The sequence below is a fragment of the Suricata suricatta genome, chromosome 3 (genome assembly GCF_006229205.1).
Source record: "Suricata suricatta isolate VVHF042 chromosome 3, meerkat_22Aug2017_6uvM2_HiC, whole genome shotgun sequence".
Classification (NCBI taxonomy): Eukaryota; Metazoa; Chordata; class Mammalia; order Carnivora; family Herpestidae; genus Suricata; species Suricata suricatta.
In genome coordinates this window covers 129,508,236-129,527,980 of record NC_043702.1, presented here as the reverse complement: position 1 = coordinate 129,527,980, position 19,745 = coordinate 129,508,236, and the positions used below count along the sequence as shown (strand labels likewise).

At 37.2% G+C, this 19,745-nt stretch overlaps 1 protein-coding gene across 3 annotated transcripts in view; it reads left to right on the top strand.

The window, feature by feature from the left end:
- PLA2G4A (phospholipase A2 group IVA) overlaps positions 1 to 19,745 on the top strand; it is a 148,615-nt gene that overhangs the window by 14,302 nt on the left and 114,568 nt on the right. For 2 of the 3 annotated variants that reach the window (XM_029935174.1, XM_029935171.1), the window contains exon 2: positions 15,051 to 15,153. The exons of the other annotated variant lie outside the window; for it this stretch is intronic. In XM_029935174.1, the coding sequence (XP_029791034.1) occupies positions 15,121 to 15,153 (33 nt within the window). In that variant the 5' untranslated portion in view covers positions 15,051 to 15,120. The remainder of the gene's footprint in view (positions 1 to 15,050; positions 15,154 to 19,745) is intronic. 3 annotated transcript variants of the gene reach the window in all.

Below are 19,745 nucleotides of genomic sequence, written 5' to 3'. Positions count from 1 at the left end.
GTCATACTGTTGTAACTGAGTAGCAAGGATGGTGATGGTGGGAACAATGGTGCTCTGCCTTTTCTGCTTTCGGAACCCCCCTCTAGATCCAGCATAATGGGAAAGCTTTGAGTTTGGAAGCAGACAAGTTAGAGCCCAATATATATTTTTAAAATTTTAACGGATCAGAAACAGCAGTAAAATCTCTATTAAAACTTGTTGAGTATGAAAAAGTACACACTCTTTGTAAGAGGTGCTTTATGAATTCGCCGACTTGAATTTCTTCAAAATTTCCAAAGAGCCAAGGAAGTCTCAGGAAACCAAAGCAATCTGGGGGGTGGGGCGGGGGTGGGAAGCACCAGTTTCACAAACAACAACAATAATTACAGATGATGGTTTTGTATATTTATGACCTGTTGGTACTATGCTTGGTGATGGCCGTGCATTCTCTCATTTCTTCATCCCGTCACCTCCGTGAGGTATGGGGGCCATTTCCCCTGTTTTACAGATACAGAAACAGAGGATCAGGATCCTACAGTCAGAAAAAGGAGGAGACAAGCTTGAATTTAGATCAGTCTGGCTCCAGCAGGGAAGCCTGCCTCTAGCTCCATGCTGAGCCCTTTAATACCCCTTCTGTTCTGTCACACAATTAAATGGAAGCAAAGAGAAAAAGACCCTTTGCCTCTCCATCTTTCCTCCAGATACCACGATCCCAGTAATGGCCCCTTCCCTTCCTGCTGTCCTATCGCATTCTAGTCTGTGTTTCTGGTTCTTGTTCATATTTCCCAGAGAAGCCCATCTTGCCCTGACAATACTACCAAAAGGGTTTAAGACAGACCACACACTATTAAGCCTTCATGGAAAGCCAGAAGTTGCATTGCATAGACATGTATGTTAAAGAGCATATCCAAATTTCCCTCTCATTAGTGTCCAGGAAGGAAGTTTCTAATGACAGGGCAGCCAAAAAGAAAAAAAACAAAACAAAACAAAAAACCCGTGTATACTCACCAGCACTGGTTATTCAGCTTAGTTATAAAAGACAAAACACAAGACCCCCCAAACTGCTGGTTCATGAGCAGTCATGATAGAGGTTGTGCAATCTCCTTGCAGGAAGATTTCCAGGACTGAGCCAGATGTGGGGAAAACCAGCATTTTCCCAGTGTTTAATGTGGTGTGCTGGACAGACTGCCTTAATTTCACAAAAACCTAAAGTATCTACTTCTAGTATAAGGGGGAAAAAGGCTGAAAGAATGCCCGTTTGTAACTGGAATTGAAAATGCTGTCACCGGGGAGCAATGATGACTAGTAATTTTATCCTGAAGTAAGTAAACCTCAGTCAGTCTTCCCATGTGACTCCTTTGTGTTCTTTAGAACTTTGGAATGACATATAAATTAGATCAAAATGTATTGGGCTTTTCAAATAACTTTTTAAGTTTGAAATGATTTACGATAAGAAATGACAAAAAAATATCACAGAGTTCCCATATACACTTTACCCAGGCTTCCCCAGTGTAGTTTTGCATAACCATAGAACATGATCAAAATCAGGAAACGGACATTAGCATAAGGCTATTAACAAAACTACAGACTTACTTGGATTTTGTGTTTCTTTTGTATGTAATAGATTTTATCCAGTCTGACAGCCTCTGCCTCCTTCACTTGAAGGATAATATCGTTGGATACAGTAAACATTAAGAGTTTTGTTCTTTGAGCATTTTGACTACGTCCTCCCCCTTGCCGTCAAGCCTCTGTTCTAATGAGAACTCATGTTTTCATCTTACTTTGGTTACCTCATACGTGATGAACCTTATTTCTCCTGTGACTTCCAAGATTTTGTCTTGGATTTTCAGCAGATTGACAATGACGTGCCGTAGTCACGTCCATGTACATCTCTCTGTCCTTGTCCCGCTAAAATTGGTTGAGCTTTTTGACATGACTTTAATAAAATGTGGGAAAATTTCAGCCATTATTTCTTCAAATATTTTTTCTTTTCTTTTTTTCTCTCTTGTCTGCCAAGGTTCCATTTACATGTGCACTTGTATACTTGATGTTCCCCCAAGTGTTTAAGGCTTTGTTAATTTTTCTCCATTTTTTAAATTTTTCTTTCTCTTCTTCAGATTGCATAGTTTCTATTCATGCATACATTTTTAAAAGTTTATTTTAAGACAGAGCATGAGCAAGGTAGGGGTACAGGAATGGGGGAGAAAATGAGGGAGGAAGGGAGAGAGAGAGAGAGAGAGAGAGAATGAATGAATGAATGAATGAATGAATGAATGAATGAATATCCCAGCCAGGCTCTGTGCTGGTCTGAGGTGGGGTTCAATCCCTCAAGCTGCGAGATCATGACTTGAGCTGAAGCCAAGAGTCAGAGGCTGACCTGACTGAGCCACCCAGGCACCCTAGTCATGCAACTTTAAATCCTTTGATTTTTCAGAAAACTCAAATCTGCTGTTTATCCTTTCCAGTGAATTTTCATTTCAGTTATATGTTAATTCCAGAATTCCGATTTGGCTATTTTTTTCTAACGTCTGGATCTCTTTATTGCCATGCTACCATATCATATTTCATTTAGTGTTTCCGATTTCCTTTAGTTCAGTGAACATGTGTGTAACAGATGCTGTAAGATATTGGTTAAGTTCATAATCTGAAGTCCCTCAGAGATAGTTATTATTGATTGCTTTTCTTGCCTGTGTCTGATGTACATTTTCCTGGTTTTGTTTGTCCATTTCTTTTGTTTTATTGTTGAAAACGGAACATTTTAGATTATATATTGTAGCAGCTGTAAATTTTCATCTTTCCTCTGGGAAGGTTACTGTTGCTATTTGTTTTAGTGACTTCAGCTGGTTTTGTGGAGTCTTCCCCTATAGTGTTCAGACTCTGATACTCGGATGTGTTGGCTCAGTTTTAAATTTTCATTCTTGTTTTTGTTTTTAAGCCTGGTTTCCTAACTGTTGTCCCTGGTCAGCATGGTTTAATTGTCAGCCAGTAATAGCTAAAGGTTTGCTTAGACATCTTGAACAATTAAGTCTACCTTTTGTTGTTTAATCTGCATGTGGCCTGGGGAATACTTTCAAATGCAGGGAAATTACAAATTCTCCCTGGTTTTTACTTTATGGATTTGTAAGTCCTCCTTTTTAGTGAGTATTTGGCTAAGTCCTGCCAGTTTTCTTGTTAGGAGGTGCAGTCTTGCACATGTGCACAGCCTTCCGGACTAGGATTAAGTGGGCCTGAGCAAGGTGCTCTTTGCTTATCTCCTCCTCTAAATCTTGATGCTAAGTTCCTGAATGGTCTGCTGTTTTGCTGGTCACTCCAACCAGTCTGGACCCAATGGTAGCATTAAACTTCCCACATTGTTTGCTACCGTATCTTTATTGTTTTTGACAATGCACCTGGGCATGGGATTTTCCATGCTCTGTTCCAAACACAGTTGTCTCCTCTTTTCTCCAAGCAGAAAGGCAACAGAGCTATAAGTCCTCAGGGCTGTCTTGTCCTCCCAACTAGAACTTCTATGCTGTGGAACTGGAGGATGGTAGGAACAGCTTCCTGCTCTCAAATGTCACAGACTCCCATTCCTCTTGTTGACATTTAATAGATACATAACATTGCATTCGTTCAGTCAGGTTATAATGTAGTGATTCGACTTCTCTCTGTGTTAGGCTGTGCTCACCACAAGTGTAGCTACCATCTGTCACCATATAATGCTATGACAATACTATTCACTAGAGGTTTAGTAGATTTTAAATAATAATTGCTTTTCATGTGTTCTGTGTCCTTTGGTTAGTTTCCAGAGTTGTTGTTTATGAAAACTCTGACCACTTTTATCAGTGCTTTTTGGAAAGAGGATTTCCCAAGTTCCTCTTTCTGCCATTTTGGAAGTTGGCACACCTCCATATTGAACTTTATTAATTTTTTAAATGGTTATTATTTGTTTTTGAGAAGGAGAGAGAGAGAGAGAGAGAGCAAGAGAGCAGAGAAGGGGCAGAGAGAGAGGGAGACACAGAATTCGAAGCAGGCTCCAGGCTCTGCACTGTCAGCACAGAGCCTGATGCAGGACTCGAACCCATGAACCGCGAGATTGTGACCTGAGCCACAGTTGGACACTTAACCGACTGAGCCACCCAGGGGCCCCACCATATTGAACTTTAAAGTGGAACTCCCAAGTGGAATCTTGGGTCAAGACTTTAAGACCTAAGATATCAAATACTAACATAGGTTGTGGTACAGCCTACTCTTTTACATTTGGAGAAAAGCAGGTGAGCAAGAACAGTATTTAACTCTCAAACACCATACATACTTCACAGGTATGGAAGCTTAGGTTAGTGGAGATGTGGGGAGGACTGTGAGAGAGTTTTGTGTTGTTGTTTGTCTTGGAGAGAACTGCTTGGAGTAGAATCCTTCTTCCTTTAGTGAGGGATCTAGGAGGAATGTATCTCGTAACCCCCAATCAAGAAGGGGGACTTTTGGGGCACCTGGGTGGCTCAGTCAGTCAAGTGTCCAACTTCGGCTCAGGTCGTGATCTCACAGTTCATGAGTTCGAGCCCCGCATCAGGCTCTGTGCTGACAGTTGGGAGCCTGGAGCCTGCTTCAGATTCTGTGTCTCCCTCTCTTTCTGCTCCCCCTCCCCTGCTCATGCTCTCTCTCTCTTTCTCAAAAATAAACATTAAAATAATTTTTTTTAAAAAGAGAGGGGACTTTAAGGAGACTGTCTGGGAAGTTTATCAAAGTTTAATATGGTCTCCTACGTAGGCTGGTGTCTCATTAGGCTTGAGAAACACAGAGGGACACAGGCAGCAGAATGGAGAGTTTCCTTTGGGAAGGAATTGCATTCTCAGTTGAAGAAAGGGAAGAGTTAGGAGTATTCTCTGTGGACTAAAGAACCGTGGGAAAGGACCTTAAATCTTAATCAAGGGGTTTGCCTGCTGGAACGAAAGAACCTCAGAAGACCTGTGGGTGTGGGCCACAGGGTGCGTGGGGGCTTCGAAGAAAGTGCGAGCCTTGGGCTAGCGTGCTACATGCCAGGGAGTACAAGGAAGAGATCTTAAAAGTAAAGTATCTCAGAAGAATTCACCAAGGCATCTGTTTACGAGAAGAGAGAATCACCTTTAATATGTACCAGGCCCAGAGATCACAAAGCCTGCTTAAGATAGTACAGTGAAGTAATACATTATTTTTTTTTAAATTCTGTATCTTTGCCAGCCTTCTCCAGCCATGAGGGGTTAAAAACCAGAGTTCATAAGTTAGAAGGGTTAGACTCTAGACAGAGAGGGAGAGAAGTCCATGACCTGACCTTTCCCTATAGGCTCTAATTTGGGGAGGTGAAAACCTGCAATTCTAAATCAAGCTTACTTTGATTGAATACATGGTCCTAACATTTTAATTTCTAAATTGTATATGTCTTAACAGAAACACCCTGAAGCTGACAGGTTTCACCAAGGTAGAAGAAGACTAGCCTTGAATGGATTTAAAGAGTAAATGAATCTTGCCCTAGAATTAAATGCCATGAGTTTTGCTTGTTTAATATCTATTTACCGTTTAATTTCTAACCTAATAAACATGGACAGTTAGCTATCATAAGCATATTTTCTGCCGTTGGCTTTAATATTGGGAGTGCCTCTATCCAGGCCTTGCTGCAGGATGCAGTAGTAGCGGTGGTGGCGAATAGTTGGGTGGTGAGCACAGGGATTATGAATGGAGTTGCTAGAAAGGACAAGAGGAAATAAAGTTGCTGACATCAAACTTTGGGCATAGGCACACATTTCCTCTAAACATTTTGGGTATTAGTCTTATCTGTTCTGAAATATCAGTTCTGCTTTTTTTTGTAAAAGAAAAATAAATAAATAAAAGAGAGACAGAGATTGATATTTAACAACCCTTAACATTAAAAATAGGAATAAGAGAGAGGACATCAAAAGAATGTGGGAGTACTATTATGTAAATCTCCTTCATATATAAACCTGACAGTGTTTATTATTCATCCATCCATCCAACAAATATTCATCCTGAACCTACTATATTTTAGGCATTGGGCTAGACATTAGGGATACCTCTATGAACAAGATACATGTAGTCACTGACTTTATGCACCCCTTAGTTTTCTCAGGAAAGGCAGACATTATGTAAGTTGAGTGAAAATCTTGAAGGAGAAGTAACAAGGTGCAAATGGAATTGGTAAGAGGCAGACCAGACATACCCTGAAGGTTATGGAGGGCTTCTCTGTGGAAGTGATAGTTAAGCTGAGTCCTGAAGAATGGGTGACTTGACCTCGCCTCTCTTTCCAGCCTCACCATTTACCAGTTACTCATCTCTCAGTTCCTCAAACTGGAACATTATATTCTAAGCCTACTCCCTCTCATCCCTCCAAAGCTAGCTGTTTTCCAGAGATCAGACCTCAGATGATTCTCTAGTTCTGCTTTTTGCTCGTTTCCATAATTTTATACACCTCTATTTCTCACTGCTTCATTTATTTCTTAGATTATTTGTTTTCTGACTGCCCTCTAGAAATGAGGAAAGGGAATGTAATGTAATCTAACTCATTCACTTTTGCCTCTCCAGACCGTGGAATAGTGCTTGACACATAGGAGTTATGCCTTAAATATTTGTTGGATAAATGGATGGAGAGAAGTGGTAGGTTACAGCCTGAGTGGACAAGAGTATGACACTATTGAACAAAGGAAAGAAAACAATATGCTATAGCATCGAAAGAAAAAGGAAGGTTGGTGGGATAAGAGAGGAAGTTGATAGAAATCATCGTGAAGTCATTGGACCACTAATTTCAAACTTTCATTAGTGGGTCATGAAATCAATTCAGTGGGCTGCTACCAGATTAAACACGTGAAACAGAATTAAAATTAAGATATACCGTTCTTTGTAAAACTGTCAAATCAAACTTTCTTCCATATCCTATTTATATATGTATGTATATACGTCTGAGTATTGTGATATAAAAAGGTTTTCCTACAAAGGTTTGCCATAAATTGGTATGAAAGCCACACAATAGATATGAAATTGAAGGATTTCTTTTTTTTAATATTTTATTTTTGAGAGAGAGACAGAGCACGAGCAGGGGAAGGGAAGAGAGAGGGGGAGATGCAGAATTTGAAACAGCTTTAGGCTCTTAGCTGTGAGCTCAGAGCCCAACTTGGAGCTCAAACCCATAAACCATCAGATCACAACCGGAGGCAAAGTTGGATGCTTAACCCACCCACGCACCCCATGAAATTGAATGATTTCAAACTTTAGCATAAAAGAATAAGAAATTGCTGAAATTATTTTTAAAGTTTATTTATTTTGAGAGAGAGAGGGAGAGGGAGATATCGAGTGGGGAGGGTCGGAAGCTCCAAAGCAGGCTTTATGTTGACAGCAGAGAGCCTGATGCAGGGCTCAAACTCAAACACCATGAGGTCATGACCTGAGCCGGAGTCGGACACCCAACCGACTGAGCCGCCTGGGTGCCCCTAAAAATATTTTTATAGAGGGGTAAGTTTCAAGATTACTTTCCAACTCTAGACGTTATTCATAGAGAACGTTGATACTTTTAGGAACATGTGAATATGAAATACCAGGCTAGACTGCAGTTATTGCCACAACTAGATTATTTTATGTTAACTGAAGGCAGAAGTTATGCCTTATTCACCATTGCATTTCCAGTGTCTAGGACAGACCAGGTAGATGGTCTCTTGTGTAAAACTACTGTGTGTGAATTGAAAAGATGTAGATCAGCAGATGCTCTCCTGCTATGTTACTGTAATTAGTATTTTTTTAACATGCAAATTTTGGTGAGAATAACTACCATGGTCCTGTTAATATTTCAAGGCTCTTCTATGGATAATACCAAGTAAAAAGTCTGGAAGGTTCCAGTTTCATGGTCTGGCTCCCCATTTGCTTCCTAGTGCTTTGCATAGTACAAAGTGTATTACAGGTACATTGTAGGTATTTGTTTGTTGAATGATGAACCCATCAACAAGTTGATTTTCCAACAATAATTAGAGGAAACAGTACATCTCTCAAAGTAAATTTATAGTTATTAGTCTATGTAATCTTGATCTTAAAAAGGAAACTTATAACACAAAAGCAGTAAAAATGAATATTTCTGTAAAAAGACACTCAAGAGTATTCAAGAAACTCAAAAAAGGTTATAAAATATAATAACAGATACCTCAAACATGGGGAAGAGAGAAGAAACAAATGAGTTCAAATTGGAATAACCATCAACTCAATGTAGACTGCTATATTCAGAGGAGGATATATATAAACCTAACAGTAACCATATATCAAATACTACTAATAGACATGCAAAGAATAAAGAGAAAGTTAACTCCAAATATATCACTAAATAAAATCAACAAAACATCAAAGAGAGAATGACAAGAAAGAATCTGAGAAAATCTTCATAAACAGTCACAAAACAAATAATAAAATGGCAATACATATTTATCAACAATTTCTTTTAATGTATAGACTGTGCCAACCCAAAGACATAAGGTGACAGAATGGATAAAAAAACAACACCTATCTATATGCTGCCTACAAGAGATTCATTTTAGACCTAAAGACACCTGCAGACTGAAAGTGAGGGGATGGAGAAACACCTATCATGCACATAGATGTCAAAAGAAAGCTGGAGTGGCAATACTTATAACAGAAAAACTAGACTTCAAACTTTTCTTTAATGTGCATTTATTTTTGAGAGAGAGAGAGAGAGAGAGAGAGAGTGTGAGCAAGGGAGGGGCAGAGATGGAGACACAGAATCTGAAGCAGGCTACGGGTTCTGAGCTGTGAGCACAGAGCTTGATGCAGGGCTCAAACTCACAGACCACGAGATCATGTCCTGAGCCAAAGTCAGACATCTAACTGAATGAGCCACCTAGGTGCCCCAACAAAATAGACTTTAAAACAGAGACTGTAACAAGAGACAAAGAAGGATACTATGTAGTATTAAAGGGAATAATCCAACAAGACATAAAAATTATAAATATTAATGTAACCAACATAGGAGTACCCAAATACATAAAAAAGAAGGAACTAATCAATAATAATACAACAATAGTAGAGGACTTTCATACTTCCCTAATATCAATGGACAGATCATCTAAGCAGAAAATCAACTGGAAACAGTGGCTTTGAATGACACACTGAACCAGATGAATTTAACAAATATATTTAGAACATTCCATCCCAAAACAGAAGAATACACATTCTTTTCAAGTGCACATGAAACAGTCTCCAGAATAGATTGCATATTATCCCACAAAGTCAGCCTCAACAAATTCAATAAGATTAAAGCCATACCATGTATGTTTTATGCCCACAACACTACGAAACTAGAAGCCAACCACAAGAAAAATTCTGGAAGGACAACATATACGTGGAGGTTGAATAACATTCTACTGAACAATGAATGAGCCAGAAAATAAAATAAGAAATAAAAAGTACATGGAAGCAAATGAAAATACAATGGTCCAAAACCTTTTGGATACAGCAAAGGTGATTCTAAGAAGGAAGTTTATAGCAATGTAGGCCTATCTCAAGAAGCAAGAAAAATCTCAGTCTAACCTTACACCCAAAGAAGCTAGAAAAGGAATAACAAACAAAATCTAAAAACAGCAGAAGGAAGCAAATAATAAAGACTAGAGCAGAAATAAATGATATACAAATTTGAAAAACAATAGAACAGATCAATGAAACCAGGAGCTGGTTCTTTGGAAAAATTAATAAAATTGATAAATTTCTAGCCAGACTTATCAAGAAAAAAAAAAGAAGCAATGGCACTACTAGATATTTATTTACCCAAAGTATACAAAAGCCGTAGAGGGATGCATGTAGTCCTGTGTTTACTGAAGCATTATTTGTAATAGCCAAGATATGGAAACAGCCCAAGTGTCCATAACTGATGAATGGATAAAGGGTATGATATATATATACAAACACATACACATATGCCCACCTCCCCCGCAGACACAGTGGAATATTATTAAGCCATAAAAAATAATGAAATCTTGTCATTTGCAATGACATGGATAGAACTAGAGAGTATAATGCTAAGTGAAATAGGTCAGTTAGAAAAAGACAAATACCAAAAGAGCGAGACAATCCCAGAAATGGAATATTAGTTACAGAGAACAAACTGATGGTTACCAGAGAGGAGGGAGGCAGGGGGTTGGGTTAAATAGGTGACGTGGATTAAGGAGTGCACGTGCCATGGTGAGCCCTGGGTGATGTATGGAATTGTGGAACCAATATATTGTGCACCCGAAACTAATATAACATTGTATGTCAACTAACTGGAATTAAAATAGAAACTTAAACTAAAAAAAAAAAAAAAGAAAGCTTGCATGCATTGAGTATTTATTTACTATGGGACAGGCACCTTTCACTCTATTTAATTCTTTAGTCCTCACTACAACATTGAAGGTAATACTATTCCCATTTATGGCGGAATACACTAGATCGTCAAATGTGAAACTGGAGTTTGAATCAATGTCTTTCTAATCCCACATCTGGTGGTGTTTTTACCAAATTATGCTGCTTCAACGAAGAGAATACCACGATTTTCCCTCAGGTATTGAATCCTGATAGTAGTAGTCCCCTTGGCATTACCGTACAACTGCGTGGACTTTCCAGCTTCCGGAAGCAGAAGATGTACCTCTTGGGGATTAGGAATACTGCAGCCGCATAAAGACTTCATGCTCTGGGGGTTCCATGTGGCTGATCAATGTGCTTGAAAGAATTCCTATTAAGAAATTGCTTCACTTCTCAGGGGTAATGATATAGGGGAAATATAGATAGTTAGAGTATGAAAAGTGTGGGCAATTTTCTTGCTCTATCATCCATCAGAATATATTCCACCAGCAGTTCTAGAGTCTGAGCTGTATCCTGATTTGGGGACTGATGTAGGCGTGTCCTCAGTTCAATCAGCATGAAAACAGTGACTGTTAAGTCATTGATGATCTTTTTAAACGAGATGTCCTAGAAATAGCTCAGAAAATCCTGATGATGGGAAATGCCGGTTAGGGTCATACCATCTGATACAGATATACATTTCTTATACAACAAATTCAAATATAAATAACAGGTCATCCTAGTATAGTTTTGCCTGTATCCTCTTATACTATTGTCCCTTTAACATGAAATGTAGTTAGGTGCAAGAATACTTAGAGCCTAATCAGAGGCACAGTAAAGTATTGTGGTAAATAAACAATTATGTTTGTAATGTGAGGATAATTAGGGGAAATAATCAGGAAAGAGAAACGTATACTGGTATGGATTAAGAGAGTGAAATGATGCAGAAGATATAGACAGAGATGAGGAATCTGAAATTTATGGATAAAAAGAAAATCAGCTTTCTTTTACTTGGTTACAGTGTTTTCATATTAGTGGTCTTAAAAGTTGTTTCTCTTACTTATTATAAATGTATCCACCCACTCGTTCATTCATTCATTGAACAAATATATATTAATTGGCCATATATAACTACATAGGGGCTGGGAATATAACAAATAAAATACAGAAAAGATCTGCCTCCATGGAATTTGTAGTTAGTAAATTAATTAGTGAATGTAATTAGTAAATTAATCCTAATTAAGTGTGAGGGGAAATAGACAAAAAACTAGATAATCCATGTTAGATGGCAAAAAAGAAAGGTTTCTGCCATTTAAAAGAATACAGTCAGGGGCACCTGGGTGGCTCAGTCAGTTAAGCATTTGACTTGGGCTGAGGTCATGATCTCACGGTTCATGAGCCCTGCTTCTCTCTCTCTCTTTGCCCCTCACTCACTCCCACCCTCTCTCTCAAAAATTAATAAATAAGATAATATAGTCAGGTAAAGCTTTACAGGGAAGATGATATTGTAGTAAAGATCTGAAAGTTATTAACAATAACAGATCCAACCAAAATAACAGAAATGTGATGGCTAAGGCAATTAGTGATTGGGTAATGTTAGTAACAAAATTTTGTATTTGGTTTAATATAAACTAATACAAGATTAAGATTATGGTAGTTTATAAAAACAGAATGATAGTTTGCCCTCATCTTGGTTTAAAATGCTGCCTACATTTTCATCAGGAAAATGCATCCCAAGATCAGAGGCCCTTGGGTGGCTCAGTCAGTTAAGCTTTCAACTTTGGCTCAGGTCGTGACCTCACAGTTCATGAGTTTGAGCCACATGTTGGGCTCTGTGCTGACAGTACAGAGCCTGCTGATTTTCTGTCTCTCTCTCACTCTGCCCCACCCCTGCATTCGCGCTCTCTCTCTCAAAATTAAATAAATAAACATTTAATAGAAAAAGATAAAAATCAACTTTTAGGAGCTTAAAAAAATAAGTGATTAAAATAAATAAATGTTTTGTTTTAAAGATAGTTTTTTTCTCCAGTAAAAATAATGATACTCGATGAGCCAGAACAAAGAAGAAGGGAGATTTTCATTCTATGTAACTTTTAAGTAGGGGATTATGAGTGATTTTTTTTTATCTTATAATACTGCTTCATATTCTTCACTTTGCAAAATAACAAAGACAGACTGGTAGTAAATATTTGCAAAAGACACATCTGATAAAGGACTTATCCACAATATACAAAGAACTCAAAACTCAACAATAAGAAAACAATCAATTTGATTTGAAAAAATAGACAAAAGACCTTAAGAGACACATCATCAAAGAGATCTATAGGTAGCAAATAAACATATGAAAAGGAGCTCATATCCTATGTTAACCAGGAAATGCTAATTAAAACAACGAAATAGCACTATACATACACCTATTAGAATGGCCAAAATCTCCAACACTGACGACATCCCAAGTGGGTGAGGATGTGAGCAACAGAACTGTTGTACCTTGCTGGTGGGAATGCAAAATGTACAGCTACTTCGGATGACAGTTTTGTGGTTTCTAATAGAGCTGAACATATTCTTACCATATGATACAGCAGTCATGCCCCTTGATATTTACCCGACGGAACTGAAATCTTAGGTCCACACAAAAAGTTGTACATAGATGCTTGTAGCAGATTTATTCATAATTGGCAAAATTTGGAAGCATCCAAGATGTCATTCAGTAGGTAAATGGATAATTAAACTGTGGTATATCCAGACAATGTAATTTATGCAGGTCTAAAAAGAAAAGAGTTATCAAGTCATGGGAAGACATGGAGAAAAGTTATTAAATGCATATTACTAAGTGAAAGAGGCCAATCTGAAAATGCTACATACTGTATGGTTTCCAACTGTATTACATTCTAGAAAAGGCAAAATTATGGAGACACTAGAAAAAGAGGTGGTTGTTAGGGGTTGAGAGATAGGGAAGGATGAATAGGCAAAACAAAGAATTTTTAAGGCATGAAAATACTTTCATGATACTTTAATAATGGATACGTGTCATTATACGTTTGTCAAAATCTACAGAATGTGGAACACGAAGAGGGAACCCTAAGGTAAACTGTGGTCTCTGGGTGATGATGATGCGTCAATGTAGAATTATCAATTTTAACAAATGTCCCACTGTGGTAGGAGATGTTGGTAATGGGAGAGACTTTGTATGTGTTGGGGTAGAGAGTGTATGGGAAATTTCTGTACCTTCATTTCAATTATGTTATGAACTTAAAACTACTCTAAAAAATAAAGTCTTTAAAAATAAATGAATGAATGAATAAATAAATGCTATTCTTTTTGCTTAAGAAATGATGAAGCAAGTGAGGGAGAAGGGAGGTGGTAGTGATGGAGGGGGGCACTTGTGGGGAAGAGCACTGGGTGTAACATGGAAACCAATTTGACAATAAACTTAAAAAAAAAAGAGCTCAAGGGCACGATGAGATCCCATTTGTATAAAAAATTCAAATCCTTTCTTTTACTTTTTACTCTATATGATTATGCATCAGATTGTCTGGAAGGATACACATTAAAATGAAATTGTGATTACACTTTATTTGCTTTTGTAATTCATGTTCATAAAATTGAGCATGAATTATTTTTTATAATTTTTAAAATGTGATGTTTAAAAAGAAAAGAAACCCTTTAAAATTTTTAAATTTTATTTATTCTGAAATTAAAACATAATTTAGAATTTATATATTAATCATAAATAATAAGGGTGTTTGAAAACATGTTCCAAATTAGATGTGACATATAGAATGCTAAGATATAAATAAATATATATTGTTTTATAGTCTCAAGGAGAAAAACTCTGATGGAAGAACAGATGTTCACTGAATAGCTTATTTGATTTTAAATAATATGGAGTAATTGTAAAAGAAGAAAGAAAAATACAGAAAGTATTTTTTCATTAAAATATTTTTTATTTAACTGCTTCCAAATTAAACTGGTATTTTAGAATGATTATTTTTTTAAATGAAAGCACTGAAGTTGAAATTCAAGGTGAAGTGTGTATATAGATAGATAGATAGATAGATAGGTAGTTTTTTTGTTTGTTTGTTTATTTTTGAGAGAGAGAGAGAGAATGCTCATGTGCATGAGGGAGGGAGGGGCAGAGAGAGAGAGGGAGACAGAATTTCAAGCAGGCTCTGCACTGTCAGCACAGAGCCTGACATGGGGATTGAACTCACAAACCAGAAAATCATGACCTGAGCTGAAATCAAGACATGGAGGCTTAACCAACTGAGCCACTCAGGCACCCCAACATGAATGTCTTTAAAGTTCTTAACAAATAGCTAAGGTAAAAAATGTTCCTTTCTTAGCATGATTTTGTGTAACACTGGCCCAATTGAGAAAACAATGGGATGTGGCTTTCTAGTTATAAACACTACAAAAATTATTTTAATTTTTCGTAAGTTCAATGAATTTCTCATAAAATACTTGGCAAATGCAAAAAGTTCTGGACTTTCCTACTAATTACTGACAGAAAACATTTGAACAAATAAATATGGAAATTAAACAGTACTATCAAAATATGTTTAACCTTTCCCTAAGTTGTGTGTGTGTGTACTCAGTCATATAAACAAGTGGGAACTCTATCTGGTCCCTTTGGGTGGACTTTTACTTCCTCAGGTTCATATTCATCATCATGTAAATCTTAGAACTGCATCCAAGAGGAAGCTTAACGATAGCGATTATTTATTTTGTAGGTTTTAAAGAAGCTTGAGTACCAGAGAAGACCTTTGAAGTGTGAAGAGATTTTCTGTAATTGAAACCAAAATGTCATTTATAGATCCTTATCAGCACATTATAGTAAGTCATTTACTGTTTATGAGTCCTTTCTGGGAGGGAGGCAGATATATTTCTGTGCATGAGTCTTGCTGCTGTTGGCCAATAAACCAAAGCTCTATGACAACTCCTGGACTTTTAATGAAACTCATATAAACTATAAACTCATACAATGCATAATAAAAGTAACTTATTCTTTTTTTCACTGTAAGAGTAGGACAGAGGTACTTGAAGGGAAAGAAAATACCAAAACGTGTCTAACAGTACAGAACTTTCATGGAACAATAAAAAATGTAGTTACCACCTGGCAATGATCAGTCTGCAAATTCAATCCTTCACGTGAATTGGTGGACAGAAGATGAAAGAATTATTGAATTGAAGGCTATGTTTAGGTCTGCACTGCTGGGTAACACATTTTATAAACTTTCCCTTAGGCAGGTATAGTTAAACCAACTCTTCCATGAGTGGTTAATTTTTGGAAAGAGTTGACTAATTTCAAATTTTGGCATGTATTTTTCCAACTCAGTGAGAAGTTTTCACCTTCTCTTCTGATCAGAAAAACAGAGGAGCGATTGTTTTGCTGGATTCAACGCTTGAGGTCCAGTTAGGTTAGGTTTATATGGACTAAAAATAGTTTTTACGGATATTAAGGACTCATCCACAGCCTTATTATTACTTAAAGTGAAGCACTGTTTCCTTACTCTAGCTCCCATCCTCTCTCTCTCTCTCCCTGCCTGGGTAGCCGTGATTAAAATATGACACTTGTTTTCTAGTGCTTTCCTCTCCTCCATTCACAACCTGAATCATTAAAAACTGAACTCAGCTTTCCCACTTCACAAAAAAGCCCCCTTGAGGGCCTCTTGGTGCTGAATTCAATGGACTCTTCAGTCCTCCCTCCCCCTCTAAACCTCCCTCCCCCACCTCTACTGCCCAAACTCTTTCTAAAACTCTTTTCCATTTCCTGTGGTTCTGTTTCCGATTTCTCTGGTTCTGTTTCCTATTTTCTTGCCATTGGTTCCTTCTCAGTTTTCTTTGCAAGCTGCTCTTCCTGTTGGAGTCTTTGTTTTTTCAATCGAGGTGTAACATATATAAAGTGTGTAAATCTTAATTGTTCAGCTTGATGGATATTAACCTCTGTATTGCACGCATGAGATCGTCATCCAGATAAAAAAACACACCATGAGAAGTAACCCAGAAGAGTTGCTCATGTTTTTTCCAGTCAATAAACCCCAGAAAGGTAACCAATGTTTGACTTCTATTACCGGAAATAGGTTTTGCCTGTTTGTGACCTTCATATAGATATCTGCATTCAACGTTATATCTGTGGGATTCATTCATGTTGTTGTGAGCCGCAGAATTGCACGCTTGTACATTGCCACGTAGTATTTCCTTATCCGAATATACTCCAGACTAGTCTCCTGATAACCATCATCCCCTCACTGAATGGTCGCAGGGCCGCTGCTGTAAATCAAGCAGCCGTACGTGTGTGGCTTGATTTCTGTTCTGTTTTATCGGTCTATGAGTCTTTGTTATATAATACCGGTTATATGTCTATCTGAACCTTTATAGCTTTGAAATGTGTCTTATATATGATAGTGTAAATCCTCCAACTTTTCTTCTTTAAGATTGTCCTGGCTATTTTCAGTCTTCTGCATTTCCACAAAAATTTTGCAATCAGTCTGTGAACCTACGCACACAAAATGGTTGGCATTTTTAATGGCACTGTAGTGATTCTATAGGCCAATGAGGGGAGAGATGACAATAATGTTGAGTCTTCCAACCCATCAATAACCCATGGATCGAATCCAAAATAAATGTTATTTAGATTATCTTTAAGTCTCTCAGGAGCGTATTGTAGTTACCACTAAGAAATCTTCTATAGTATCCCCCACTTGCCTGAGGCTTCAGTGACCTGCGGTCAGCCTTTATACAGAAATAGATGCTCCTCCTGATGTGTTGTCAGAAGGTCAGCAGTCGCCTAGCACTGCGTCACAAAGCCCGTGTCCTTCACCTCACTTCATCTCATCACGTAGTCATTGTATCATCTCACATGATCACAGAAGGGGGAGTGCAATACAAGATGTTTTTTTGTATTCACATAACTTTTATTACAGTTTATTGTTCTGTTCCATTTTATTTTTGGCTATTGTTAATCTTTTACTGTGTTTAATCTATAGACAAATTTTATCATACGTATGTATTTATAAGAAAAAACAGTATATAGAGAGTGTGTACTACCCATGGTTTCAGGCACCCATGGCTGGGGTAGGCTTGGGGATGTGTGGGGTTGCTTGGAATGTATCTCCTGGGGATAAAGAGTATTTTCCAAGAAGTTCTTACATTTATATCAAAATACAGTTGATTTTGATAGATCCAGTGAATTTACTGAATTTCTTTATCACTTCTAATAGTTTGTAGATTCTTTGGGATTTTCACCTTACGCATTCCTGTTACCCTTGAATAATGATAGTTTTACTTCTTCCTTTAAAATTTTTAGATATTTATCTTTTCAGCTTTGCTAATTGTAGACCATCTACTTTAGATATACATACAGGTTTAAAAGTGTCACATTTTCATAATTGTTAATGAAAAATATTTTTGAATATTTATCGTAATTTGTTCTTTGACTCATCAGTTACTTAAACATGTTTGTGTATTTTCAAACATTTGGTAATTTTTTAAATAGTCTTTGTCTTTGACTTCTCACCTAATTCCACTATATTCAGAGGATATATCCTGCATGATTTTTTGTTGTTTGTATTATGCTTATATATAATTATGACCTAGCATATTTTCTAATGTAGTAAATGTTCCATATACTACAGTATGTTCCATTTTAAAACTTTTGCTTTATGAATTTTGAAGATATGTTATTAGTTCCTCTAACTTCTGAATGTATATATTTCTGGTCTAATTGATGTTTTATCATTATGTCCTTTTTTTCTTATCTCTAATAATAACTTTCTTCTAAATTTTACATTGTCTTTTATTAATTTGAACCCTTCTGGCTTCTTTGATTAGTGTGTGCATCCTTTTACTTGCAATTTATATTTTTCCTTAAATTTAAAGTATGGTTTTTGTAAAAAGCATTTAATCAGGATTTAAAATGAGATGATTGATTCAAAGGCTCACAACAATAAAATAAATGAGATGATCTTTGTTTTCTGAAACAGTCTTCTACTTTCCCCAATTATGATTTTATATTGATGCATTTCAACAATAAAGGTAAGTTCCTTTTTCTTCACATTAATGAAGTTTCGATATCATATATGCAGGTTAATTTTTCTTATCCCACCACTGCAAGAGTGGTGGGTAATTTCTATCACTCTCAGACAATTTAACCAGTGTTCATTCTTCAACTTTAACGTGAAATTTGGCACTAGGAACTGAAAAGGAAGAAGTAAGATAAGCTTAAAGTCTATAACCCTGTGACTGAGACAAAGACCAACAATAATTCTGAATCCTAACATTTGGATTTTCAATTCATTCTACCTCTAAATCTGTGCAATTTTTTCCCGAGCACTTACCATTATTTATTGGATGCCCATTGCGTACCATTCTCTGTCAGTTGTCAATAGGCACTGGGGATGCAAAAGTGGATCAGAGTCCCTGGACTGAGCTTATGCCTAGCAGAAAAAACATTTATTTACACACTAACCATAATATTTAGAAAGGGCTCTGGTAAGAGGCCATGACAATCACTGAGGAAATAAATAAAACTAATAAAATCAAACTAATAACTCTGGGAGTAACTTATAATGGGAATCCTTCTGAAATTCCTACAGAGAGTAACATGTCCCTCAAGGGAGTGACATAAACCTGAAAGTTTAGTAGAAGTGAAGTGAAGAGGGAGAAAATTACTTTTCTGGATTGGAAAAAAGCAAATATGAGATAGTGTGAGTTCATTTAAAAAAATGAAAGAAGTTCAGTATGGTTGGAGTGTAGTACATGTCAGAGAGCATTATTATTTCAAATGACCTTCACTCTTCTACCTAATCTGACCAGGCCTTACCTTATTACTGACTGCCATACAGTCCTCCCTGTCTCTTGGCAGATGATCTGTGAACTGGCCATTTAGTTTCTTCTTCTCCTTCTCCTGCTCCTCCTCCTTTTTCTTCTTGTTTATTTTTGAGAGACAGAGGGAGAGATAGACAGTGGGAGACAGCAGAGGCAAAGATAGAGGGGGACAGTGGATCCAAAGCAGGCTCTGTGCCGTCAGCACAGAGACCGACACAGGGCTCAAACTCGGGATCTGTGAAATCATGGCCTGAGCTAAAGTCAGATCTTAACCAACTGAGCCACCCAGGCACCCCTAGTTTCTTCTTTTAACATGGCAGAGTATATTTAAAAATCAAAATGCATCTAGATATTTTAAAACTCACTGCTGTCACCTTTTCTCTCAAATTTTAACTATAGCTAAATATTTAGGCCATAGTAATTACCTAGGTAGCATTTCATATGATGAAGCATGCAAACCACATACCTGTGTCACATTTTTCATGACCTTTCCCAGCCTCAGGGTGGGACATTTAATTAGTATTCTAATTTGTAGCCCTCTTAAATGAAGAGGATCCCGAGCACTTTATAATTTTCTTCTTGTTCTTTCTGTGTATGTA